The sequence below is a fragment of the Pteronotus mesoamericanus genome, unplaced genomic scaffold, assembly GCF_021234165.1.
Source record: "Pteronotus mesoamericanus isolate MK-2021 breed Mesoamerican mustached bat unplaced genomic scaffold, CSHL_Meso_final contig_657, whole genome shotgun sequence".
NCBI classification, from domain to species: domain Eukaryota; kingdom Metazoa; phylum Chordata; class Mammalia; order Chiroptera; family Mormoopidae; genus Pteronotus; species Pteronotus mesoamericanus.
In genome coordinates, this window is record NW_026555229.1 from 21317573 (window position 1) to 21345418 (window position 27846).

Here is a 27846-nt window from a genome sequence, read left to right on the forward strand (position 1 = left end):
AGGGGCCAGGAGGGCGGGGGGACCAGGGAAGCGGCCACCCTGAGAGCAGCCCAGGGGGAGGGGCAGCGCCTACAGTCACCCAATGTCTGAAGGCAACACCAGCCCTGTCGGCAGCCAGGGCCGGGCCTCGCCCCCCCCCCATTCTTCCCCACCCCCCAGGCCCACACAGGGCATCCCTGGTCACTTCCCAGCCCTTCCCCCTGCGGCCTTGCTTCTCTCGCCCATCGCCATAGGGAGGGGGTCCCTTTCACAGCGGAAGTGCACATCACATGCAGGAAAGGCACTGAACTCCCTTCCACGACACACGCACGCACAGGCGACACCGTGGAGGACCCACCATGGGGGCTCGTGATGGCAAGGAAGAGCCTGCGTGCCCGGGCACCCGTCACGGGGTGCGCGTTTAATTCTGGTAAATAGTAATAAAAGTACAGCGTAACTGCGGTTCACTGGGCATAGCTTACAGGACGAGGCGAGAACCACCCAGCACAGTCCCGTACAAGCTGTGCAGGACACAAAGTCGCTTCAAGACCAGGTGGTGAGAAAGGCTCCACTTTGCTTTGGTTTTGGGTGACAGGCTCCAGGACCCCCGCTCAGCCGGCAACAAGAGGGGGTCTGGAGCGAGAGGGAGAGAAGGCGCACAGCCTTCGGAGAAGCTTGTCTTGGTGGCACCGACGGGCACGACATGGGCAGGGCTGTGTGTATAAAAAGATCTGTATAATAAACCAAATAATATTGGAAATAATACCGTCCGTAATACTTCTGTAAGAAGCAGAATGAGGCTACATGTTATTCACATGCGTAGGAGTGTGTAAGAAAAGCCCCCCGTAATTAGGGTGGGAGTGGAATTAGCAAAATACGTACTGAACATGACAAGTTAACTGGCAGAGACATTAATCCGCGAAAGGGCTGTGTCCGCAGCGAGCAGCCTCGTCAGCCACAGAACTGAGGGGGACCCACCAACGTGCACCCTGCACACGCGTGCACGCGCACCCTGTGCCGCAAATACACACACGCTGACCTGATGCCCCCAGGGCAGGCCTGTGCGCCCAGTGCCCAGTGCCGGCTGGCGGGGGCGCGGGCGGTCCCCGACCACGGGTGTTAAGGACACACAGCTCCTTCAGCAGCAGGGAGAGCCAGGCGGTGCCAGTACTGAGAGCCCTCCACACACCCTCAGGTGGCCGGGCATCCCACCTCCCACGGCAGAATGACAAGGGTGCTGCGGCTGGAGGCTGGCGAGTCCTCGCATTCGTGAGGCTGTTGACGCTTTCTGACTTGGTGTCCTGGACCGTGAGTGAGAGCTCTGGCTGGTTCGCAGGAAGCTTCCCCAGACCGCAGGCCTGCGCACCGCGTCACTGCGTCCCGCCTGGGGCAGCGTGCCCAGAGGGCGCAGGGCTCTCGTCCATCTTTGCCTGTCACCTCCAGGAAATGACAAGACCTTCAGACCATCCGTGGGGAAAGCCAGCCACCGGGTGGCCCAGAAAGGTCCATTCAGAATCCCCCCTGCCAGGCTTGGTCCCAGTGGAGCTCGCGTGCCGTGTTTCTGAATCAGGACAGGAGTGTTTTGTCACCTGTGGAAGGAGTCAGGGGCCACCGCCACGCGTGGCAGAGCAGGGGCGTCATAAGCTGTCCCAGGGGAAGGCAGAGCAAGGGAGCCTGGGGCGGCCAGACTAACACTTGAAGTCCCCCCAGTTCTGCAGCCTCGTGTGCAGGGCGGGGTCCGGCTACCTAGATTCCCAGGAAGTGTCGGGTGCCTTGCGGTTGCTCAGTCTGCCGTGAACAGCCACAGCCGCCCCTTCCCTTACAAATTGCATTGATATTCCGATTATACACTGAAGCAGCTCTGGAGCAAACGTCTGAAGAGGCAGAAGGGAGAGCTCCGGCCTGTGAAGTGCACTGTTTAACTCTCTCTGTCAAACCTAAGTCCACGGGAACAGAGGCAGGTGGGCCGAGAGGCCACAGGCTGTATCTCTGATGAGAATGAAGGGCTGGCTTTGGAATAAAAGGGGGGAAATGGAAACACCTCCATCTCTCCCAGATGAGTAGGGATCCGCAGAGGGTGTTCCAGAACTGGATGTGACGGTGGAGTTCCAGTGGCCCCACGGCAGGACCCCAAATGTGCTCGGCTGGACCCCAGAACCATCAAGTCCCAGGCGGGAAGGTCCCCTCCCGGCTCCCAGAGCAGTGCCCGCCAGCCTCCTTCTGGGAGCGCCGGCCACAACCTGAGAACAGGTGGCAATCTGTCTAGAAATGGGGCTTCCCCCGACCTCAGGTGGAGGGATGATGTGAAGGGTCAACTGCCGGGCTATTTGACGTCACAAAAGAAATTCTGGAAGGTCACAATAAACATGTGCCTGGGAGGGAAAGAAGCCTGGAATCTCAAGGTTGTCTCCACGCTCCACGTACAACGGGTCCCCACCGAGAGGGGTTGCTAAGTCACGGTAACAGTGAACCTGCAGGCCCCGGGCCGGAGGCGGGAGCCCGGCCTCACGTCTTCTTCCAGGTGAACGCCTCGTCGGCCAGGACCTGCGCCAGCCTGGCGTTGAAAGGCTCGTAGAAGTCCCGCAGGATCCTCTGTGTGACCGGCCACATGGGCCCCAGGCTCCGGTCCTCGGGACGCCGGGCGTTGGACGCGGGGCTCTTTGTCATCAAGGCCTCTTGCTTCTCACTTAAGGGCCCTGGAAGGCAAAGAAAAGAGCCCCGTGAAGCGGGAGGCACAGGTGCGCTGCAGGAACCCCAGCCATGCTGCGGGCTGAAACGGGCTCCCCTCCCCTGAGAGCGTGCCGGAGGTCAGAACTCTGGGGCCGGGCCGTCGTGGAGCTGCCGGGGGTGGCCGGTGGATGCAGCGTTAAGCAGCTGCAGGCCCCGCCGCCCGCCCCGGCCCTCAGGCTGCTGCCTCCCCAGAGCCTCGCCGCCTGCTTTCCTTCCAGTTGCCCCTCAGGCTCCCCTGTCCATCAGCCTGTCCCTGGACCCTGTGCAGCCTGCCAGGCGCAGTCGTGCTCTTAGATTTCCCGACTCACCAGCCCACCATTGTGTCTGCTTCGGGCTGCGGATGCCCAGGGCCCTGTGGCAGGGCCATAGCTCACCCTGCGTCTTGCTGTGAGGCGATCGCAGGGGTGGGGGAGGAGGGGAGCTGTCTGTGCCCAGAGACCCTCCCAGCTGGACCCCCGCCTGCAGCGAGGGCATCAGCGGGGAAAGGCCCCAGAGCAAGCCAGCAGGGGCTGCCGCCCAAGGCTGCACCTCCACCCCGGCCTCTGGACCATCAGCCCCACGCCAGCTTCACCGCCATGGGTCGGCTGCCAGGCCTCCCTGCCCAGGCGCTCGGGGCCTGGCCACGGCCTCTGGTGTGCAGAACAGAAGGAGAGAACTGGCCTTCTCGTGGTGCCCCCTGCAAGCCCTACGGCCTCTGCAGGACTGTCCCAGCCGTCCCGTCCATCCCCAAGTCTCAGTTCACAGACTCCTTCCTTCCACGCTCCCTTCAGCAACTGCAACCTCGAGTCACCTGAACACACCCTTTGTGACGATGCTGACCTTCCCGCCTCATTCTGCCAGGTATTTGAGCCGTGGCTTCTCCTCTCCCTCCAGGGTACCAGAGGCTCCCAGATGAGGGGCCGTCTGTGCCTCCCCAGGGACCCCTCCCCGCACCACACACAAGGCCCCGCATGCCGTGGGCACCTCACTAACACATGCTGAACGACCTCCCAGCTCAGCCCGCCCCCGCCTGGCTCCCGGCATCTTGTGTGGCTCAGAGAGCGCCCAGCATCCACGGAGCCCTGGCCTGGCGCCACGCGTACCGAGGTTGAGGAACTGGAAGACCCTGTGCATGGTGTACTTGACGTTGGACGCGTGGTCTTCCAGGCGAAGGACGAGGAACTGCTCTTTGTCGAAAACGGTGAGCCAGTCCAGGAGGTACACGGCGTAGAGCCCGACCTGCAGCCTCACCTAGGACCAGAGACGGAGCAGGCGTTACTTCAGGGTTGTCCCCCCACCCCCGCACCGCACGGCGCTTTCCCGAAGCGTCCCAGTGCGTCATTATAAACCAACCCCAAAGAGTGATTGGCCCTAGCAGACAGCTGCCTTCAGACGCCAGACTTCCAACGCCTTCTTCTTGCAAGGATTCCCACTTAGGGTGGCATTTCATCCCCATGACAACCCTGTAGGCGGCTCCACAACACACTTCACAGTGAGGACTGAGATCGCGGAAGAGGCCGATGGAAGAGCCACCAACAGTGCGAATGTTCTTTGCACAATATCCTGGCTGTCTCTGCTCCTCGGCCCAGCACACGACAGCCGTGCAAACCATCTACAAACACCTCGAAGACAGGTCAGGCGAGTGAGCCGCGAACACCTGGGGCCACGCGGACATCAGTGCCCGTGAGCGTGTGTGCACATTTGGATATAAGCACCTACGCAAGGTGGGGGAGGGGAACAGTCCCTGCCCTCCCCCTGGGCCTTCCTTCGTGTCCAACGACAAGCCTGCGTAATGAAGAATTAACCTCACCCAAAGAGAGGTCTGGCCTCTGTCCTCAGCTCCTGGAGGTGCCCTCTAGGCCAGCCGGGTGCCCTGCTTGATGTGAGAGTCTTTGCTCACCTGGGGTATCTGGCCACTGGACAGTCTAACTCTGTGAGCTTTAGCAGGGCCCCTGCCCCACGCGGTATTGGCCTGACCTCCGGGCGGGACCGGAGAGTAACGGCCATCCACGTGGACAGCATGTGCGGGCCCCAGTGAGTACTCTGGACGGCGAAGGCTCCGGTGGGCTCCCCTCGTGGGCAGCACTCTGTGTTATGGTCACACCCAGTGGCTGGGAGGCACTCACGCTGCCCGTGTCTCAGGGGATGACCGGAAGCTCCAAGTTGGGACATCCCCCCAGCCCCCTGCACCGGGTGCTTGTCCCCTTGGCTGCCTGTCATCAGTGTCCTTTCCTTGATGTGAGTCGTAACCATGACTACAGCCCCGGTGGGTGCCATGATTCCTTCCCGTGAATTGCTGAATCTGGGGGTGGTCTGGGGGACCCCCTCCCCTTGGAAATGCTGTCAGAAGTGAGAGCAATCTTGGAGACTGTTCCCTCTAACTTTGAAGCTGGCTGTAAGGTCTTGGCAAAGCTCCAAGAAAGAGCAGCTGTCCACGAGAGGCCCTTCCTCCAGCGCTGGGACCCTGCCCACCCCTCTCCCCAGGTACTGAGCATCCCTGCTTCGTTCCTGCCTCCCCTCTGCCTCCCTCTAGTCTGCCCGCCTTGGCTAGTTCAGTGCGGCTCCCTCGGTTCAGGCCCCCTCGGCACATGCCTGGCATCGTCACCTGACTCCATTCTCATCTCGGAATGCCTGGTCCCAGAGCCAAGCCTCCCTGGTCCCCTTGAGCAGAAATCCAGGGAGTGGCCTGAGCTCCCCGCTCCCCAAGCCCCGCCTCCCCGCTCAGGTCTTAGGCTGACACACTCTGGCATCATATTTCCCTTCCTTCCCAGCTCAACCAGGAGCTCCTCAAGGGCAGGGAGCACGGCCCTTTGCTGGTCCCATCCTGTTCCAGGCCGTGTGCCCTGGCTCATCTGTCTTGCTGGTAGAATCTCTGAACACGGTGGCAACAGCCTGGCAGTGATACGCTTGACACAATACAGGCAGAGCTGCCAGCTTCATCTCCGCGTTCCTTTCTCATTTCATCATTTTTCTAATCGTGTGGGAGGACGTGGAGGAAGAAAAACAGTTAGAGGGTAAGCTGTCCCCAAATTCATTAGCTCCAGCCCCCAGGCTGTGCTGCCTTCCACACCGCCCCGCACACAGACATCAGGCAGGGCCGCAGCTACAGAGAACTGACCGCGGCCTCAGAAATAAAGTGCCTCAGAAATACAGTGCATCACCTCCCAGAAACAGACGTCCTCTTGTTAAGTCATCGGTTTGCAGAGCTTTTCAGTTCTCTCTGGACTGATAAACGTTATTTTTCCAGAGAGCCTGCCTTTGCTACCAGTGAACTTTCTAGGAGGACAGGAGCTAGGTGTCTGTGACAGGACGGGACTGTGTATGGTAGCGGCCGGCCATCCCTGACCTGGCCGCGGGTGACAGGATGTTTCTCTCGCTAGCCTGTCTTGTCAGTGTGAGTTCCAGGGCCCCAGCCGAAGATCCGTTTCCTCCCCACACATCGAAGAGCTCTCGCTCTTTGAGCACCACGACAGCCTGGCAAAGCAGCATTACCACACCCATTTTACGGTGCAGCAGTGAGTCTCAGGGAAGCTAAGGCAACTGTCCAGTCACACGGCTAGTGAACGGCCAGGCTGGGGACTGTGCGCATGCGCGCGCACACACACATACACCCCCCCCGCCACTGTCTGGCTCCAAGGGCCCCTCTTTCCATCCTGCACCACCCGCCCAATTCTGTGGTCACTTGTGCCCTCATTGCAGCATCCTGGCCGAACCACCAACTCCAGCAGAACAGCCGGGAATCCTACCTGCTGCACCTGCCTTCCAGCAGGGCGGCCTTGATAACGAGGAGGCAGGAGGAAAACCTGTTGACCTTGAACCCCACCTACCTGTTGGGGTTCCATGCCCCCACCTCAGGCAGACCTGCCCATGCCTTCCCAGGTCACCTGGTCAGCAGAGCAAAGCTTGTGAACCACACCCCAAGGCAGGGGACATCAGCCTCACTGTAGACGGCTCGCCCACTGCACCGATCCTGCTGAAAGGCACCCAGAACGAGCCAGGGGGCCGCGCAGTGGAAAACCACCCCTTTGCTAAGCCATGCTGAGTTCACCATTAACAGCTTCATTTGCATTTTTAAAAATGCCAGAAATGTATAGCTATGTTCCTAAAGGCAAACAAGAGAAAAGAAAATATTTTTCCTTTGAGGCCCTGTCAAAGAAGTATTGGAAGTGCATGGGTGGGGAATTTTTAAAGCCAACAAAACAACCCACCATTGGAGAGAATGTGAAGACAGCTTGAGAGCTGGGTGTCCGCACGTCTGCCAATCCTAACTGCACGATGTGTTCCTAAAGCTCGCTAAATGGTAATCTTCCTAAAAGCACCCTCCTTCTCTCTCACCCGGAGGAGAGAGCCTTGTCACTGGGCGATCAGCAGGCAAGAAGGCGGGGTGCCAGCTGAGAGGGACCATCGGGTTTTTATACTTTTACGCCCATGCATATTTGTTTTTGATTAGCCACCCGCTCAGAGTCTGGGTGGGGAGGGGGGCCCCCCCCGGGAGTCATTTGCACATTAAAATGCTCCTCTGTGTTTATATGCTAAAATCCCCATCCACAACCATTTGCATAATCACCACAAAGTCGCCCGTTCTGCGGGGCTAGGCTTCCAGGATACGCACAGGCATGGCATTGTTGAGGGTGTTGTTGTAGACGCAGGCGCGCAGCGAATAGTCTAGCATGCAATTTTCAAACAGCTGCAGAGCCTCTCTCACTTTTTCGTGGAAGTCATCTGCAGATTTATTTGAACTTGCAAAGTAGAGATAGTCTGAGTACAACCTGCGAATAAAAGAAACAGATAGTTTTAACCGCCCGCAAATGGGAAATCACACTGTTAGGGTGACATGAGAACCAAGGTGCAGTCACTCGATCTGGTTTTGTTCATCGAAACGCTACCATTTCTCCTCGTTGCCTTGCAGAGAGCCATTTTCCTACTTCCCTTCATGCCCCTCCCTGCCCGCCCCCCATCCCCGGCCACCCCGGCTCCCCTGGACTCCCACAGGTCTACTCAGGCCCCAGACAAACCATCACTGGTTTTTTTCTTTGTTCTTTCCTGCCGCCTCAGGGCACGGTTGCTGTCACAGTAACGGTGAGCTCCGAAACAACCCCGGGTTACCGAAATTATACAACGGCAGAAAGAAGCCATGAATTTTATGCTTTTCCCAGATTCTCCTCCATTGGAGGCAAAGAGAACAAGAACATCTGTCGCTCTCGCAAAATTATGATTCTGCTGAAATCCCGGGCCCTTGCCATAGACGTGCGAACATTAAAAAGAACGTTGTGAAATATGCCTCTCTGGATTGGTAGGGACTGACTCTTTAACATGATGTACAAGCACCGCCCAGGCATGCGCACACCTGTGGGCCTGCATGTTCGTCACACACAGATCTCTTCCTACAGACCCCACCACGTGTGTGAAACGGCGTTGTCACCCAGGAGCTGACAGGCTCTCTCTGACCAAGCTTTACCCGGCTTCCCTGACCCTCCTTCTCAGCTGGGCCTCAACTTGTGGACCCAGAGTTAGCCCAAACCTCCCCCACCCCCACCCCCGCCCCACCCTCCCTGTCTGGCCGGGGTCCTCCTCCTCCCCAGGTGACGCCTGCAGGAAGAACCCTGTTAGGTCCCCAGAGGGACCGTTGTTATCGGTTTCTTTACCCTCCCAGAAAGTTTCTGTGCATACTCAAGCATGTATCTGCATATCTTATATTTTTAAAGACCCAGATGTATCAGATAGGATCAGATAACATAGCTATTATCAAGGACCTTTTCTGATCATATAATTATGGAGAATTTTAAATACCCATAAAAGCAGAGAAGACAGTACCCTGCAGCCTGTCACCCAGTAATTTTCTCCTCTCACAGAACTTAGCAGTTGCGAGTTTCCTTGGCCTTTTCCTCCCAGTTTCTGGTAGCAGAGAGGGTTAAGTCTTTATCCCGGTTTTGGTTTTCAAAAACCTCCACTTGGTTTCTGCCTTGCGCCTTGTCATGCACACGCGCCTCCAAAGGAGGCGCCCCCTGCTGTGCCTGACCCCTCTGCATGCACAGCACCCAGCTGCTGAGGGCAACCGGGCGGATGGGACCGGCCCCTGGTTCCACGGTGCTGGGGTTCGCTCTCCTCTCAGCTCCATGCTCCGTTTCCCCAGCCTCTCCAGCTTGGCTCCTCTTTCCACGGGAGGCGATTCAGCCCCTCTTATCGCTGTCCATACCCACAGGTCTGGGGACGTGGCACGTACGCTGCCCACTGCAGCCAGCACTTCCGTCGTCCCCAGCACCGGGCCACCCCCACTCCGCAGAGGCCGACAGTGCCCCTGCGTGGTCAGCTGCAGATGGTCCTCTCAGGCCCCCTCACTTCCCGTGACAGTCACAGTGGAATACAAAGATCCACTAATAATGAGAACACCAACCGCTTCTTGGGGACCAGATCTCCTTCACCACTGGCCCAGGGCCTGTGCCCACAACAGGGCCCTTCAGGAAGGAGCCACAGCCAATGTCCACAGGGGCCGCCTCCGAGAAGCCGTGAGGCGTTTGCGATCGGCCCACGGACCAGCTCGGATCCGAATGCTCCGGGAGGGGACTGCTTTGTCCGTCTCAGCCTGGTCGGATAAACACCCTAAAAGGACTTGCTTCCAGATGGGTCACTAGTGAGGCTCCGTGACCGGGGCGTGGATTTGCCCCCCAAGCCACGCTCACCGAGCACAGTACCGTGTTGGCATCCCATTCACCTACTCCTGGTGCCCCCAACGTGGGCTGTGCTGTCTTCCCTCTTTGAAACTAAGACATCCATCAATTCTGACACATGACACCTGTCACTGCAGGTCAGTTATAGTTAGTGGGACCTAAAAGGCTGCTGGACAGATGCCAAAGGCGGATGTGCACGGGCCTCACAGCGCAGTTCAGCCGCACGGGCCACGGGTGGGGCTCTGCTGCGTCCCCTTCCTGGCTCGCGCATCTCGTACCAGGCCTATCAACACGGCTCAGCCCAAGAAACGATGTCCATGAAAACATACCAGATGCCTGTAAAACTGCCATCAAAGTCTGTTTTTATTTTTTTATCTTGAGCGAGAGGGGAAGGGAGGGAGACAGAGAGGGAGAGAAGCATCATTGTGTGAGAGAGACATTGGTCGGTTGCCTCTCTCACGCGCCCCCCCCCCCCAACGGGGGACCTAATGCAACGCAGGCATGTGCCCTGACTGGGAATCAAACCGGTGACTCTTTGCTTTGCAGGATGACATTCAACCATCTGAGCCATGCCAGTCAGGACTCAGATCTGTTTTCAATAGGAAATCCAAGTTCGGAGTTCCTACCAAGGACTCCCACAGAACTCTCCAAACTCTTGGGTGGAACAGGAATGCTACCACATACATTACCACCTACAAGCCCCAAAACTTAAGCTTTCCATACTGAGAGTTTATTCTGTGGTAATAGCATTTCTTGTAGACATTTGGCTCATAAATAAAACAAGAACCCCTAAAGCTGCCTCTATTTTAAATATAAAGTAACTTGGTAAAGAATCTGCTGATGCCATACAACTCTTCAGAGATCAAGAAGTAATTTGGGGGAAAAACTGGGACGTGTCCAGGGTTCCAACAGGAACGCCCAGCCCCTGCTCAGCCGAGGCTGCTCATTTGCATCTGTTTAGGGTCCTGTGGAATGAACTCAGGACCCCACCCCCTGTGAGTCAGGTTCACAGCCTTTCAGGACCAGGACAGAATGAGGGAAGACGTTCCCGGCACCTCGGTTCCCCCAGGGACCCTGCATCTGCCCACAGAATGGGCGGTGGGCTTTGGGATTCCCTAAAGCCACCTCATGCTGGGATGCGTGTCTGTGAGGACAAGTCCTTCACTCCCCACTTTATCGGCAAACGTCTGAACAGCAGCTTTATTCACCACAGCAATGTCACCTCACACGTGGATTCTGAAAGTTCCGCAAAAGATACGTCCAAGTCCTCTCCCATGTCCTGTGAAGGGGATTTTCCTTGGGAATAGGGTCTTTGGAGATAGCATTATGTTGCAGGCCTTCAGGTGAGATCATACCCGATTTAGGAGGCCCTAAACCCAATGACTGGTGTCCTCCTAAGAAGGGGAGGGGACACAGACACTGGGGAGAAGACCACGTGACAACAGTGGCAAGGATCAGAGATATGGACCGCCAAGGACAGCTGGAAGCCACCAGAAGCCAGGGAGATGCATGGAACTCTCCCTTGGAGCCTCCAGTGGAGCCGACCTTGCTGACACCTTGATTTGGGACTTCGGTCCTCCAGAACTATGGAAAAATAACTTTCTGTGGTCTTAAGCCACCAAGTTTATGGGGTTTTGTACAGCAGAACCTGGGAAACCCACAGAGATTCCAAACCCAAATCCCTGGAAGACTACAGAGTTGTTCTAGCCAGTACCTCTCCCCCAGCCTGAGCCTCCCGGCAAGAGCCCCCAGTGTGTAGGGGGACAATGGCCATGTGACCAGCTTTCCCACAGGGACACACGAGGAAGGCAAAAGCAAAATACAGGCTCTTGCTTTCAGGGGAGCATGTCTGGGCCCCCTGGTGAATTGGGTTAATGTTTCCTAAGACTGCTTGCTATTAACAATGCCAGGATTTCCCCATAACTGCCCTCCGGGGGGAAGAGTCGGTAATGACCTTGGATGAGTGAAAGCCACTTGATGGGTTAAAACTATTCTGAAAATATTGAGGGCAGCAAACATCTCAAAGATAAGTATTCAAATGAACCTCGAACACCTGGGGCAAGCCACATTTGCTAAAGTTCAAATGTAAAGAGATAAATCTAGACGTCAATGTTTGGTCTTTAAAATCAACTACACAATGATGAAGCAGGAGAAAGAGGCCCACAGGGAAAACACATGAAGGGTTTGGCTGATACGAACTCACAATAAATCATCACAGGGCTACAGCACCCTGATGCAGCCTCAGGATGCATTAGCGGAGGTAAGGCACAGAGAACGTGGGAGGCTGTCTCTCTGCCCCTCCCTGGCAGGTCAGGGCCCCAAAGAACACTCGCTTTTGGTGCTGGGAGCCAAACAGTGCAAGAAAAAGGCCGCTCCAGCTGGTAAACAAGACTCGGTGGGAAGGACGCCTGTCCAGAGCTGGGAGACCTGTGCCATACCCCCGAAAGACAGCCCAGTCAATGAAAGGTTCAGGGAGAAAGACTGGTTAGATTCAAAGGAAGATGCCCCAGCTGGGGCAGTCCAGCACGAAGCGGGTGGCCCCAGCAGCCGGAGCCCCAGGGCAGGAGGGGAGGAGCCCGGGGCAGAGTGAGGCCCCCGGACCCTGACTCCCATCCAGCCCTGAGCTTCCTGCAGAACCACCTCCTTTTCTTAGCCTGAAACCATCCCGAACAGATGGGCGTTACATTTGGCTAAGACTGTTTCCAACAGCAATTCCAAATATAAGTCCAGATACATTCTGGGCCTTCTGTGCTGCGGTTATTTTAGAAGGTTCCTGGGGCGGGGGGTGGGGGGTGCTGAGCCGGTGCACCCGGCCGCGCTCCTGAGCTCCTTCGCTGGGTGCTGCAGGGCCCCAGGAGCCCACCACTCCTGGAGGAGAGGGGGCTGGGCATGTGTGTTGGGGGCGCACCCTAGCCTGGTGCTTCTGGAAGGGACCACGTCTCTCCCCACAGGCACAAAAGAGTAGCCATCAGTAGGGGTTAAAGGCCCCTCCATGTAAAATCTGGATAGTCACCCCAAGGCCACCACTGGAGCCGTTCAACAGCACCGACAAGCGCGGCTCTGAGGCTGAGTGAGCGGAGGCAGGCGTACACACCACCATGAAAATAGGGGCTGCTGGTATGGCTCCGTGGGCCCCTCCGCCAGGCCAGGCTCACATGAGTGCCGTACAGGCTCAGGTCCCCGAATCCTCACGGCGTCTGCCCCTGATGTGGCTGCGTGGTTGCTGAGGGCCGTCCCTCTCCAGGCCCTCTGTCCTCATTCACAACTATCCCCGAGCCGTATGCCGACCAGCGTCACCCTGGTGTGTGAGAAGACTGACATTTAGAGAGGTTAAGAATATTCCCAAGGTCACATGGCCCAGGAGTCTCAGGGTTGGGACCTAAAGACACCCAGGCCCGAAGACCACCGGTCCAACAGGACATGGCCCCCAGCCTCATAGTCCAGGGATACAGCCAAATCAGTGGCTGACTAGATGGGGTGTTAGCTATCTGGGCCACTACTTTTTGGTTTTTGTTTTGATGTTTTTGCTATTTTAGGTGCAGAGTGGCTTAGAAGCAAAAGTCAGTTCCGTTACAGAACTACTTAATAACTTACAGGAGACAACAGCAATTACAAAGTGTAATAACAGAGCCGCAAACAAGCATGCAGGATAATAAACACGAGGGATTCCACTGCCATGATCGGGAGAAGCAAACGTGTTTGTGGAACAGCGCACAGGGCTTCAGCCAGCGGGGTCCAGGTGTGCACTGTAATTTCAAGATTCCCTGAGTGGCTCCTAACATTCTTCGCCAGGGACTCTGTAGTCCTGGCTCAGACGTCATGTGTTTGGTGAGCCCTCTCCTTGGGCTGGTTTCTCCTCCTTTTGTAATATGTTTCTTCATAACATTTTTGAGGTAAGATATAATCCATATACCATAAAATTCGCCCTTTTAGTGGGAACGACTCAGTAGCATGGCCGCCGCCACTGTCTAGCTCCCCAGCGTTTTCATTGCCCCAAGAAGGAGCTCTAGGTGTCAACCTGTCAGTTCCCAGAGGGGCTGATGTCAGAAGCCAGGCAGACCTCCAAGCCTACAAGCACATGACACACAGGCTGCAGGGCTAAGTTCAAGTCAGACACGTGCAGGCTCTTGGCGGCCTTCAGCTACGCCATCTCTTCCGGTTACTGCTCCTCAAATGGGACATCTAAGGAACCCGTGCTTGGAGGAAAGATGCAGGGGGCGGGGCGGGGGGGGGGGGCTGGCGCTGAAGTGCTGGACGGCCGGGAACAGCTCACCGCTCCCAGGATGGTTCGCCCCAGGCCACGCCAGCCCCCGCTTCTCCAGAACTGCCAGCCGGCTTCTCAATGACGCGCATGTGAACAGTGACATGTCCTCCATCTCTTCCTCAAGACGGCCGTGTATAATTCTTAATCCTCCAAAGGCTTGGGGAGAAAAGCAACTGTGAGTGCTGAACGGGATGGGGGACGGGGAAGCGGATTTGTAGCTGTTGTCACAACCTGACACTCCTACGGCCTTCCTCCGGCTCCAGCTCCTGCCCACAGGGGAGCTCCTTAATTCCCCTCTGAGCTCATTCGTCTTAGGAATGGATCCACCCGCACTGGGGACAGCCTGCTTCCCCATCCTCCCGCAAATCAGGGAAAACACTGCCTGACGCGGGCGTGCCAGCGCCCCCGCCTGCCTCAACCTGGAGACGCGGGGCTGCTTGCGGAGGGTCTCAGCACTGGCTGAGGAGCCAGAGCGATTGTCAGGTCAGAGGTGGGCGGGAATCCCAAAGCATCCATCCCACTCAGCTGCCGGACGCAGTGCATGTCGGGTGTCTCCATCTTGCTCTCTCTGACAGGGAGATAGGACAATGAGCAGGGTCTGGGTTTAGGCACCCACACAAAGTGGGTCGTGACTGCTTAGAGACCTTTGCAAAAGTGGGGAGTCGCGCTTTTGATGGCTCACAGCCCAGTCCCTCCCAGAAACTGCTCCCCTGAAAAGACCAGCCTCACCCCTGGTCAAGTCTCTCAGGGCAGAGCCCAGCTGTGTGCTGGTGGGTGGGGGGTACCTCACCAGGGACAACTCCGAAGGGCCACCCCAGCTCCAGAGCTCACAGGGTTGTCCCACATGGACTCCTGATGGCCCTCCTGCAGACAGATCACTGTCTCAGAGTCTGCCTCCAGGGACCCGACCTAGGACGGGGTGAAAACTTCTGCTCCTCAGTCAGACTGGTGTGGGATCAAGGCCCAGCCTGGCCGCTTACTCACCAGGTGACTGTGTTTAGGTGCCTTAACTCCACTGAGCCCACGTGCCTCCCCTGAGAGCACGTGACCTCAGCCCTCTCCCCTGCTCAAAGCTCAAAGGAGACAATGCCTGCAAAGAGCAGGGCACAGAGCTAGGCTGTAGCAGCTGCTCAGTCAATGCCCAGCTAAGGCCACTTCGCTGAGGGCTGTCCCCACCCCGACCAGGCAGCCTCCCAGAGGGCAGACAGGAGGATTTTACTCTCCAGTGTATATATTGCATCTGGCGCATCGAGGAGTGCTCAGTTTGCTTATTGTTATGATTATTTGCAACTACAGAAACCTAATACTGATACTCATAATTATATCATTTTTTTTCATTTGTCTTGTCATTTAATTCTCACAACCCCAGTGATAGGACTATTTCCCCCATTTCACCAACGAGGAAATGTGCCACAGAGAGGTTCAGTAACTTGCCTGAGGTCACACAGCCAGTGAGTGGCAGATCTGGGGTTCAAAGGCAGAACATCTGTGCTGCCACGGCAGAGTTTCTATTGCCATGATCCTAGATCACAACCGGCTCGCACCCCCACGGCCACCGCCCACTCGGCAGATGGAGCGAAAACGACACGCCCAGGACTCCTCCCATCACTCTCTGTGGCACAGCCAACTGCTGCAGACGCCTGTCGTTAAGGGCCTCGCTCCTTTCATTCCTAGTTTATCACCATAAGCTGTTTACTTCCCCCCTCCAGGGCTTGTTAAAAAATCAGTTTATAGAAGCAGGAGGAAGACAGCGCCCCGGGTTCCAAGGGGCAAGGCGTTTGGGTCAAAATCAAGTTCTCGCTCCTGAGCTGAGCTCTCCTCCCCTTTTGGCTCATCACCCCAACCCCAACCCCAACCCCAACCAGAGCCACAGCCCTAACCCTAAAACGTCACAAGCAAACGCTCCCGGGGCGGCTCCCGTGTGCCCATTGCATTATGACGACACACAGAATTCAAACCAAAACATGGGGACTGCAAAACCATGAACAGGTGGTGCATGACAACCAAGTGTCCCTTCAATGAACCACGTCAGAGGGGCTGGCCCCTCCCAGCCGCACCTCACAGTGCCCGGGGGCTGTTCCAGCCACTGGCCTGGGAGGCAGACGCTATCAGCGGCGTCACAAGCAAAGAGGCCGGAGGCTGAGGGGCAAAGCGTTGAAAAGCAGCCTTTCCCACTTAAGAATTAAATGCAAAATTCTACTTGTAATTAGTGGCTTCTTTTTAATTAACTGGGCAATTTAGCCCGGGAATGCATCACTTGCATTTTAAACTATTGTTATTTCTCACAGGAGAAACTTACAGGAATGCTTGGTGGCCCGGGCCCTCAGCACCACCCCATCCTCACCACAGACCCTCTCGCCTCCTCCAGAAAAAGAAGTGGACTCGCCCTTTACCTCTCTCTCTCTCTGGAAGCTCCAGAGTGACCGATTTAATTGCGCGAACAATGCCAACATTTTCAAACTCTCTACCTTTGATCAATGAGCGAAACAAAGGGTAAATGTGAATCTAAGTCGAGAACTAGAAGCAACCCCTCCTGATCTCTGAGCCAATTTGTAAAAGGAAATAAACTGTTTGGCCCAGTCTCGCTGGCAGATAAGCAACTCAGGGAATCTCCCTCGCGCAGAAGTGCAAGGTCACGGCGTGACTGACGTGGCTAATGGCCTCAGACCCAATTAGACGATGGGAACTGGGGCTCCAGTGTTTGTTTCTTCAACAGTGACCTAAACACCCGACATTTATCATCTTTTCTGGCTGGGGTGGGAAATGCGTCGGCTGCGAGTTGCGGGTTTCTAAAAAGAAGACATTCCTATTGTGACATAGCCTTACAAATGTTTAAAAAGCAACGGAACAGCCGCTGCTGGCAGTTACCCACAGCAAACATGTGTTCGTGACCACGCACTCTGCCGTGCGCTCGGAGGCCCGCCGCACAATGCCCGGCGCCCCCTGGCCGTGGGCGTTTTCTGGCTGCAAGGCCCCAGTTCCCGGAGGACCAGGACACGGAATGGACAGGGCCAGTGTGGCAGGTAACTTCTAGGAAGGTCCCCAGGATGCCCACTCCCTGGGATTCACACCTTGAACTCTCCTTCTCTTGAGCGTGGCCTGAACCTCGTCGCTTGCTTCTAGCCGGCAGAACATGGCCACAGTGATGGGCTGTCCCTCTCGTGATCAGGTTACGAAGGATGGAGACTTCGGCCTTCCTCCCCGGCTGGCTTTGGGGAAGCACGCAGACATGCTGGCGAGGCCCACGGACCAGGCAGTGAGGACAGCCTCTAGTGCAGAGCCAGCAAAGAACGGAGGCCCCCGTTATACCACCCTTGAGGAGCTGAGTTCTGCCAACTGCCACGTGAGCAGGAAGCTGATCCTTCCCCCTTGCAGCTCTCGGGTGAGCCTGCGCCCTGGTGACGCCTTGCTGGCAGCCGCAGGAGAGACGAGACGTTGAAATGGAGGGCCCGGGAGAGCTGGGCCAGGCTGTGACCCTCAGACACTCTTGTCCGAAGCTGCTATGTTTCTGGGTGGTTTGTTACGCAGCGGCAGATGACTACCGCAGCAGGCAGCCCACAGGGCCAGCTCCCCGACGCTGGCTGCCCCCACGCGTCCTCCCGTCTCCTCTGCACTGGGACATGTCCTCTGACAGCGTCAATGCCTTCCGCTCTTATCATGCGCCAGCTCCCGGAGGGCAGGCGCCGGGACGCCTTCATTCTTCACCGATGAGTGTGTGCCTAGCACCAAGCACAGCGCCCGCTGTGTGATCGGGGCTCAATAAACATTTTAACTGATGAAGCATTTCTATTAAGCCTAAGACCAGAAAGCAAGAAACCTTAACGTCCAGTCCCCAGTATAGAGTATTTGTCCTTTAAAAAGATAAAGGAGAGGAGAACGAGACGTGTACTCGGAATGGCCATCTGGTGGCCCTGGAGCCCCCTCAAGGGGGTGGCCTTGGGCTGGGGCGGGAGAGCGGGCTGGGCAGGCGCTGCTCTGGCTCCGCCGCCTGACCCTGGGCAGCGGGCCGCCCCGCCCTGTGCAAAGGCCGCCCATCCGGCAGGTCCGCAGAGGCAAATCAGAACTGCAGGGAGACAGGGGCACCTGGGCAAGCTGGCTCCACTCTCCAGAACAGGGCAGGCAGGCTTCCCCTTTGTCCTCTCCGTTCTCCCTGCACAGGATGCTTCTTCCCCCGGGCCGCGTCCCCCCTTTGTTTAATTGGCAAACTCTTACTCATCCTTCAACACCCAGCCTGGCCTCAGCTCCTCCAGCACAGCCTTTTGGGACCTCCCTCCCACCCGGAACTCATTCTCCCTCTGAGTCTGCGGAATCCACAGGCCACCAGCACCCCAGCCACATCTGTGACCCCGCCCAGCCATGGGCTCCCACTTCCCCGGGCCCAGAACGGGGCTGCGCCCACTGAAGCAAGTGCAGTCACAGGCCGGTGCCCCGTCCCTGTGCCCAGGGAAGGACAAAAGGCCACAGTTTTCACCTGACCTTCTGAGACTGAGGCCCTGGGTGACCTTCCTCAGAATGAGGAATGGGCAGATGTGGCAGGAAGACGTTCCGTGGACAGGAAACACACCCCCAGGAGAACGTTCGACCTTGTGAACTGCAGCTGGGGGTGGCCTGGGGGAGGGGCAGCGACGCTGGGAAGACACCGTCATGGGCAGCAGGGGCCAGTGAGTCACCAGGCCGCTCCTTCCCAGGCCGACTGTTCTGCATCGTGTGTACCCGAGGGCTCCCCTGGTTTGCATCCTCTGTTGTCAACCAAGGGGGGCAGCGCCCTCCACGAGCACAGGGCCAAGCTCCTGCCTCCAAAGCGCGGGCACTGGCCAGTAGACACGGGAACTGCTCGGGGGTCAGGGCTGCCCCGGAGCCAGAGGGGACGGGTCCCTGAGGCTGACGGACAGACAGACAGACAGACTCCAGGGGCAGCGGGAAAGTGGCCATGGCAGGTGGGCATGCCGTGTGGTGTGAGGCTGCGCGGCCGGGAGGGAGGGGCTCCGTCCAGCTCTCCTCTGACTGGACCCCACTGGCAGCAGAGCCGTTCTGAGGGGTCGGCAAGAGGGGCAGAATCGGGGCAGGGTGTCCAGGGCGGGGCTTAAGGCATGTCCCTCGGAGGGCAACAATGCAAAATGTAAGGAATGTGAGGTAAGACTATACTCACACACGAGACACTCGCTCTGCCCAGGTGAGCAGTCTGGAGGAAAATCTAGCACATACGAGTTAACAGTCATCTAGGTGGGAGAGTAGAGGTGTTTTTAAAGACAGTTTCCAATGCATTTTCTAAACTTTCCATCGTGAACACCTTATTGTTGCCACTGGCAAGGACGTGGGACCAGGAATGTGTGCTGCCCTGGGAAGGGGTCAGGGCTGTGTTGGTGTCCGAGGGCGAGTCACTGCCCACTGGCGGCTTACAAGAGGGACTGAATCTCCCAGGGTCCTGAAAGCCAAGGGCCTGAAACTAGACCTCTGTGGGCGGGCTCCCAGCCTCAGCCTGAGTCTGTGCCACGCCCTTCCCCCAGCCCCTGGCAGCTGCTGGCAGTCCCCGGCGGTCCTTGGCTTGTGGCTGCATCACCGCAGTCTGGTGTCATCATCACACGGCCTTCTTTCCTGTGTGTTTCTGTGTCCCCTCTTCTTCTTAAGGGCACCAGTCCCTGGATCTGGGGCCCACGCTAACCCGATGGGACCTCATCTCAACCAAGTCCATCTGCAAAGACCCTACTCCCAAACAAGGCCACACTCACACACCCGGGGACGGGTGCCTAGAAGTCCAATATGTCTTTTGGGAAGGCACAAGTCAACCTAGGACAACAGATAATCAGGAAAATAAAGACACAGACGGCGTGGCCATAGCCGTCAATACCTGGCAGGGGACCCATTTCAGAATGATTAGATGTGGTCTGGGGGCTCTGTGGGGAAGAAACAGGTCCCAGGCATGGACCCTCCCAAAGACACTCAGTCACAAAACAGGCCGAGTGCCCCCACAGAACTGTCCTGAGCTGGGCCGGCCATCCTGGGCGGGGACCCGGAGCCCTCTTGCCTCGTGTGCGCTGGTGTCGGTCAGGCAACATCGGACGACATAACTTGAAGGTCTGGGCAGCCCTGAGAGTCTGTTGTCCCCACAGCCATCACCCTGATTTAAGCATTGCCCGGCGCTAGCCCGGCCACTCCCACACTGTCTGTTTGACATCACGCCCACTGGGCCTCGTCCACACTGGGCCGCCCCGCTCTCTACGACACAGCTGCTCTAGCCATCATTTTTCTTCCTTTTGGTCTCTCAAGGAAAGCTGTCGCCTGCCCACTCAGAGCTCACAGGACAGAGGCTTCGATCAGGCCGGGAGACAAGGAGTTAAACCCTGCAGATTCCAAGGGTGGTCCTCACTTCTTGACAGCTCAAGGGGCAGCCCCCTGTCTACAGCTCCAGCCAGAGGCTAAAGACCCAGACCAGGGTCCCAGCCAGGAAAGCAATCCACAATTTGTTTAGACCCAGAGAAGATTGCCCCAGAGAATAATATTTACATAAGAAATAGCACTAACATTGCAAGTTAAGCTTGTTTACTTTAAAAAAAAAAAAAAAAAAGAGGCACACTCTTGTTTGTGATGTGAAGGGAGACTGTTCTTTGAAAACTGCCTCTTCTTCCTCCCCCTCACCCCTCCCAAAAAATAAACAAAAAAAATTCTAAACCGCTCACCTCTCCACAGGGTCCCTGAGCATGACGATCAGCTTTGCGTCCGGCTGAAAGGCGTGGATGAAGTCCTGCGTCAGGAAGGGGGGCTCGCCATCCGTGCTGTTGTCATAGAAGAAGGTCCATGCGTTGTTATCCCACATGGTGGAGGCGCTGGCCTCTCCTGGAAACAGAAGACACTGCCAGTGAGCAGTGCTGAGCGCTGGGCTCGCACAGGGCAGCCTGTGTTAGGGGCTGCCCTGGCTCGGAGGCCTTCCCCTTACGCAGTCGCAAGAGTGCGAGCTGGTCCGCTAGGCTGGCAGACTGGTCCCCGGGAAGCAGAGGCTGAGACCCACCCTCTGCCACAGCGGTAGCTTCCCCCCGCCTGCCCTCCAACCCCCGGCAAGGACCTCAGTCTGGAAATCCAGGTAATCCGGACAACACTGAGCATGCCTCCCCCAGCTCCTCTCCCCAGGACGTGCCAAAAAAAACCCCACTAGCACCTCCCAATTTCATGATATTTAACTTTGCTCACAGTGCATAGCTCTGTAGCATTTTAAGGGCCTGCTGAGAATATGCTGGATGGTTTTCGTCAAAAAGCATCAGAGATGAAGAGGCAGTTGGGGAAGCTGATGCTCATTAGGAAACTGGATGCAATCTGGGTCAGTCTGGCCTTGAAATCACACAGGTGAGCTCCCAGAAACAAACGAGTGGGAGTCTTGGGGTGGGGGTGGGGTGCAGAGTGTTCCTCCCAGGACCTCAGTCTCAGGCTCTGTGTCCGGCATGCCCGCCACCCCCCACCCCCGCGCCCCCCGACAGCCGCATCCACCTGGTCCTGCCTTAGGGGGCAGAGGATGGTGCTCAGGCCATCTACTCGCTCTGAGAGACGGCCGACAACGTTAAATATTCGATGACAGGGTGAAGCCACAGACATTCCCTCCCAGCATTCCCTCTCAGAACCCTGAACCAATTCCCTGACTTTGTCTTTTTTTAGGATGATCTTCAGTCTTAGAAAGAAAGGCGAATCAATCGATCAATCATCGACTGCGTTTCCGTTTTACGTGGGCCGCCATGATACAGCTCAAAGCTACTTGTGCAGGGCAAGCCCGAGCCAGGGGGCTCGGTCTCGCTGACCGCGGCGAGCGCAGCACGATAGATACGCAGCGCAGAGCAGAGCCCACCGGTTCTTTTGGATGTGCAGTCACATCCAGGGAAGAATTTCTCTTCTGGTCTTTCTATTTTTTTTCCAAAAGATAATGCCAAAGAATACAGAAAAGTAGAATTTTCAATGTGAAAATTCTACTCACAGTGAATAAGGAACCATTAGGACAAGGCAAGTATCTAAAACTGAACTGGCACAAATTCTGTCACATCTCATCAATAAACTGGTTCTACAACCAGAAAAGCATTTGTCTATCCACCTGTCCATCCCTCCATCCAAAGCATTCATTTGATGTCTAATATATGTCTGGCACTGCACTTGGCATTAGGGATCGATCAGGGAAACAAGACAGATAACCCCATCCTCTCCCAAACCATACAGTCTGGACAAAGACCAGCCATTCCATAAACAGTCAGGGAGTCCCTTGTGCGCTTTGACGGGGCAGCACAGTGGCCACGAGAGCAGAGGCAGCCACCTCTCAATGTGTCCGGAGCCCGAGCTCAGAGAACCCAGCCACTGGAGCCCTTCGAGAGTCCAGCCACTAGCCCAGGGCACTGAGGAAAGGCCTGTCTGCCTGGCCTTGTGGGCCAAGATAAAGGAAGGCCCTACGGTCGTGCCAAGGATCTGTCCGGAGGAAGCTGGGGCTGAATCGCATTCAAGATGGGGGAGGAGCCCAGAACTGATCTGGTCCAACAGGCCCATTTTATAGACATGCAGACTGAGGTCGGGACCGCGCCAAGGGATTGGGCATGTGGCACAGGCAGGGCTGGACGCCGGCTCTCCCTCTGCCTCTCCACGCCCATAAGGCTCACCACATTCCGCTTTGGGTAAATACCAGAGCAGCGCACTTGCTCTTTGTTCTTCCTTTTAAAATCTAGACGTCCTTAAAATCTGGAAACCAACCTAAGGGTTTCCTTTTTCGTTTATTATCTCAGTCTCCATTCCCTGGTCCTAGGATGCATATTTTTAGCTCTTTCATAAGAAAATGAGATTTTCCCAGAGGCATTTGGGGTGGACGTCACAGTCAAATATCAATAAGGCTATGGCTTGGAGTGTAGGGAACCCCAGGCTGTAAAATCAAGACTAGTAGCCAATTTACATGTGTGGGGGGAGGGTGGAGAGAAGAATGATCTCATATGGCTCCCAGGATGTAGTTTTGAGCTAAAACTAAAAAAAAAAAAAAAAAAACCCAGAGCTTAGGCACCTTGGACAAGAGTCATGAGAAAAGAGTGCTCTTTCAAAGGATTGATGCCAGCTCCTCCTGGTTGCTAATGGAGTCACTGAATTTGGAGAATCAAAATGTAACAGATTCAGGAAAATTTTAAAGCTTGGTTACCTGCCAATTTAAGCAAACCATGTGATTAGATTTCCCTCATTCAGGAGACAGACGGGGACAAGTGTCTTCTCCTGAGTGGAACCCAATACAAAGGGCAAACAGATACGTTTTTAACAAGACATTCTTGTAAATTAAAGAAATAATTACTCATCAAACCACCACATTTTGGACGTCTAAAGGCATTCGGCGGACCAGGGCTGGGCTTTCTCAACAGCAATTAGTCAGCAAGGACGCGTTGGGGCTGAGCGTCTCAGGAGAGGCCGCCTCGGACTCCACCGGCGCCGGCAGCCAGGGATTACAAAACCACGCCAGTCCGTCCATTGGCTTATGATTCCCCATCCAAACTTAGATTGGTTTATCATCTAAAGAAGCATATGTGCCTACCTAAAATAAAAACAAACAAGTGGCCACTTAAAAAAAGAAAAAAAGCCCTTCCAGGTGCGCTTGCGTCTCCGTGGAACGAGTAAGTCAGCTAACATTTCTGCCTCACAGAAACCGTGCAAGTGATGTGAACATGTTACATAAGGGTAAGGGTGCCGGCCAGGTGGGGAGAGCATGCTCAGCAGGTGTCATGCACACGTCCCGCAGGCGGCGCAAAGCTGGGCCTGGGCCAGGCGGGGAACGGGGCCCCGCGGGAGCTCCGCGGAGCCGTACCGATCATGATTCTGCTGGTCTTGCTGTGCTCCTCGGCGGAGCCGGCCTGCAGTCCTTGGTGGATCTGGTGTGCGGCCAGGTCGAAGAGGTCCAGGTAGTCCTCCACGGGGTAGCGGTCCCTCAGCCCATCTCTCAGGCGCACAATTCCTACAAGAACGAAGAAGAGGGGGTTACTGAGGACAAAGCTGCCCCTGCTAGGCCGGTGCCTCCCAGGGAGGGGCCGGAAGGGACCCGAGGGCTCGCTGCGCCAGCCACGGCTCCGCCCAGTAAGCTGCAGGAGGGGCAGCAGGTAGACAGGCATCGGCAACTGGCTGCCCGCTTTTAACCCATTAGTTTCAAGGGGTGAGAGGCACCACCATTAAGTTGAACAGTGGCCACTAAAAGGATGTCACAGCTGTTCAAGAATGATAAACGTGTCTGCTCGGAGGGCCAGAGAATTTGGGGCTGGTCAACGTGAGCACAGGGTAAGGCCATGCAGCACCTGGATGGCAGTGGTCTCCAGGACGCACACAGCGCACCAGCTGGAAAAGGACACTTGTATCTGAGGCTCTTTCTCTGGGCCCAGTGATTCACAACCGGGGTGCTGCAGCCACCGGGCTGCCACAAGAATTTTTAAAACATGCAATAGCTGACTGTTTAGTCAGGGGTACTGACCTCTCTTCTCTTAGATTGTCAAATTAAAAAATGACAATAGCTGCCCTGGCTGGTGTGCCTCACTGGATTGAGCACTGGACTGCAAACCGAAGGGTCACTGGTTCGATTCCCAGTCAGGGCACATGTCTGGGTTGCAGGCCAGGTCCCCAGTAGGGGGCGCACAAGAGGCCACCACACATTGATGTTTCTCTCCCTCTCTCCCTCCCTTTCCCTCTCTCTATAAATAAATAAAATCTTAAAAAAAAAAAAAAAAAAGACAACAGCCAACATAACAGTAGCCGTCCAGTGTGAATGAATCCAAGTTATACCTATTTTTTTGTCAGATAAACAAAATATATATATATTTTGGTGTGCCACAGAATTTTATCAGTTAGTTTATGGGTGCGATGAGATGACACAGGTTGAAAATTGCTATCCTGGTCCACGACACGGAGTAGCCTGTCTGTTCAAACAGTAAGAAGTACCGATGTCCCTGGACGGAACTTGGGTTGAACTTAGGAGTTATTCTGGATCATCCACGCACAGCCTCCACTGGCTGCCCGCCTTAAAAGCGGGCATATTTCACTCGCAAGTGTACTAACCACACACCATCCTAGACCACAGCTGCCAAGGTTAAAGGGAAGTGAAAAGAGAGAGCGCCCACAGACAAAGCAAGAGGTTCACGGTGGCACCGGACAGGGACCCCAGAAGCGTGCCGGGGCTTCCCTCTTCCCTGCCGGGGAACGAGGGCTCGGGGGAACGGGGGAACTGCCGTGGCGAGCTCGGACGCGATGCCCGGCTCCCACAGCTGCCGCGGCCAGATGCCAAAACCACACTTATACTTTCGTCCACTCCAAGGAACATCAAAAGGATTAAGGCAAACGTTTGTCAGGAAAACACATGAAGCGGTGGTCTGCACTTGGGTTCCACGGAGGGCACCTTCTAAGGTTCCCTCCTCAGCAGCTGGCCCTGCACCCGGAAAACGCCCTCTGGCCTGCGCAGGCTTTGGCATTTGCCCTCCCTGCGCTCCAGCGACCGACTGCCTCCTGGCAGAGGGAAAACGTTAGGGAGAGGAAACAGTAACCTGAGGGCTGTGAGGTGGCTCGGAGGGGCGGGGCAGGAACCAGCCTGCAGGGGGCACAGGCATGTCCACGTGGCTGTGGTCAGCCCTGCGGGAGAGAGGGGTGCCAGGCGCAGAGTCGCCAGGAATTACGCCCCCGTCGCTTTCCTTCCAACCCCGTGAGGCAGAAGCGGCAGGTGTGAAGAAACGCCAGAGCACAAGCAGGTCCATGGTGCAGTCATGGCCCTTGGCTGAGCCAGCAGGAAGCAAAACCTGGCCCACGTGCCAGCCTTTCTTTCTCCTGCCTCCTCCAGGTGCAGGCGGGTGCGTGGGACAGGCACGGGGCTGGGAGTGGATAGCCCCAGACAAACGTCCACAGGCACCTGGCACTCAGGCTCTTCAGGACAAGACGAGCTGCCGATTCTGCACCCTTCCCCTTGCCCTGCATACAGCTGGCACTCAATCAGTGCTCCCTGGAGGCGGGGGCAGCTGGGTTCCAGCCCGCTGGGTGTTTGTCTGGGACCTCAGACTAATGAGTGATCTGATCTCTGCGTCTCTGGGTTTACTCATCACCCCGGCCCTGTGGCCCAGCACAGCACCGGGCCCAGAGCAGACTCTCTCGCTCCACTTCTCCCCCACCCCGGGCCATCAGCAGAGCCCCCCACCCCTGGCAGCGGGGACCACGTTCTCACACACCAAAGCGCTTCCTCGTCCACCAGTGCGGCTCCTTGATGGCGGAGAACTTCACCTCCGGGTGCAGCCGGAGGCGGTCGTACAGGTCGGTGGTGCCGCACTTGGGCTGCCCGATGATGTAGAAGCGTGGCAGGCAGCGCAAGCGGTAGTGCCGGCCGGCGGCGTGGGACAGGTGGTGCCAGAAGGCCTTGCGCAGCGCATCGAAGGTGGAGCGGAAGCGCTTGGAGTAGAGCGCGTAGGAGTTGGTCAGGTAGGGGTCAGTGGTGTTCCGGCCAGTGAACTCCTCGTACCAGCACGGGCTCTTGCTGTTCGGAAGGAATTTGCTAGGGATGACTGAGAACATCTGCAAGGGGAGAGAGAAAAAGGGGAGACGCCCAGAGGAAAAGAAGTGAGCCTAACCGCTTTCTGACCACAACACAGTCCTGCCCTGACGCTCAGTGTCCACATTCAAGTAGGAGGTATCATCTGACAGAGACTAAATATTAACATCAAGTAAAACTGGGTAAATGGCCAATAACAAGCAAGCTTGCATGGCAGTCTAATTAAACAGTAGGAATCTTTTTACTAGTTGTGTATTTCATGGCCATCAGAGACACAAATACTAATTAGGGCAGAGTAGACACAGGACGGTGGTGATCTACAAAAGTGGCTTTCATCCCATGGCCACGTCTCAAACAGGAAGTCCTGGAACGGAATTAGGAGAAGGGGTCATCCTTCGCCAGTTCTAGCTGCACTGTTTAGTGCTACACATTCCCTTCTTGGCGTAAACATTATAAACAGTGCTCTCCCGGTGCACCCTGGTCCGCAAGGACATCCAATTATCCTTGTTATACTAGAGAAGTTTTTCCTAAAGATGGCAACAGAAAAGGATCCATTTTTAAAAAAGTCAACAGTCAACAGAGATCGGCATAAGGCTACTCACATGCGATTCCTGCCTTTTGAGATCTTCTCTGTCTGGGAGCTGCCTGGTCGTGAACTCGATCCGGGCTGTGATGCTGCTGATGATTAACTTAACACTCGGGTAGTCCTTCATGTAGGAAATGTTATTTACAGAGGGCTGGTGATGAGGCTCCCTTGCGTCACCCGAGTTTTCACCGTCCGTCCAGCCGGGATTGCTGGGGAAGGGCCCGTAATGGAACGGCGAGGAGATCAGGAGCTCCTGGTGGGCCCCAGAGAGGATGTAGGAGGCCATTACCAAGGTCATTATTATCAATCCAAAAACCAGGCTGCATCGCTTCCCCTTTCTGAAGCGCAAAAGGCCGCCCCAGCTCTCGCTCCCTTCAGCCCTCACTTCGAGAACAGCGAGCAAGTTCATCTGCCTCCCGTCCACGCGGAACACTATCTTGTCTTCTCCTTCGCACGCAGGGCCCTCCTGGGGGCTGGGATGGGGGCCTCCTCGGCAGCCGGCCCGCTGTTTGTGCGCGCCGTCAGGCAACAACTGTATGCAGCAATTAATGCAGTGCCTCATGGTAATGTCCTTGGACAGCTGGCCCGGCGAGCCATGGGCAAGGCGTCCGGGGCACACAGGCCGCGCTGGAAAACTAGAAGGACGTCTTGCGATTAAAGACGATGGCGGGGAGGCACCGGCGACAGATAGGAAAACGAGCAGGCGCCAGCGCAGGGGAGAACGAGGAAGGGCGTTCTTTGGTGTGACTCTGAAAGACAGCAGAAGGAAGTGATGATCTCCAATTGTCATGCTCTGTCAGCACAACTGCCACCGTGGGAAAAGCCACAGGCTTGGGAGCAATGCTGCCTGTCCTTCAGGTTTTTCCCCTGGTACAGAATAAAGGGGAGGAAGTCTCGCTGGGGAACAAGGAAACCCCTGAGAAATGGGCAGATGTCATGGTCTTCTCGGCAGGGGACGGGCTGGCATGCCATCCATGGAGACGCCCAGGAAGATTCCTCTTTCACATCCTGTGTTCCTTTGAAAGGCTTCCTCCTCGGGGGCAGAAAAATCTTTAAAATGTCAGATTACCTAAACAACAAAGAAAAGAGGTTTTATTACATCGTCCGATAATAGCAACAACCCAGAGGTTGT

At 56.2% G+C, this 27846-nt stretch overlaps 1 protein-coding gene across 1 annotated transcript; it reads right to left on the minus strand.

The window, feature by feature from the left end:
- Positions 1–376: 376 nt before the first annotated feature.
- On the minus strand, positions 377–27819 carry CHST15 (carbohydrate sulfotransferase 15). The gene is made up of 7 exons (XM_054581658.1): positions 26731–27819; positions 25812–26151; positions 23423–23569; positions 20298–20454; positions 7301–7457; positions 3792–3939; positions 377–2675 (listed from the first exon to the last, which is right to left on the minus strand). The coding sequence occupies exons 1-7, from the start codon at positions 27502–27504 to the stop codon at positions 2485–2487; spliced, it is 1914 nt and encodes a 637-aa protein (XP_054437633.1). The 5' UTR covers positions 27505–27819; the 3' UTR covers positions 377–2484.
- Positions 27820–27846: the final 27 nt, after the last annotated feature.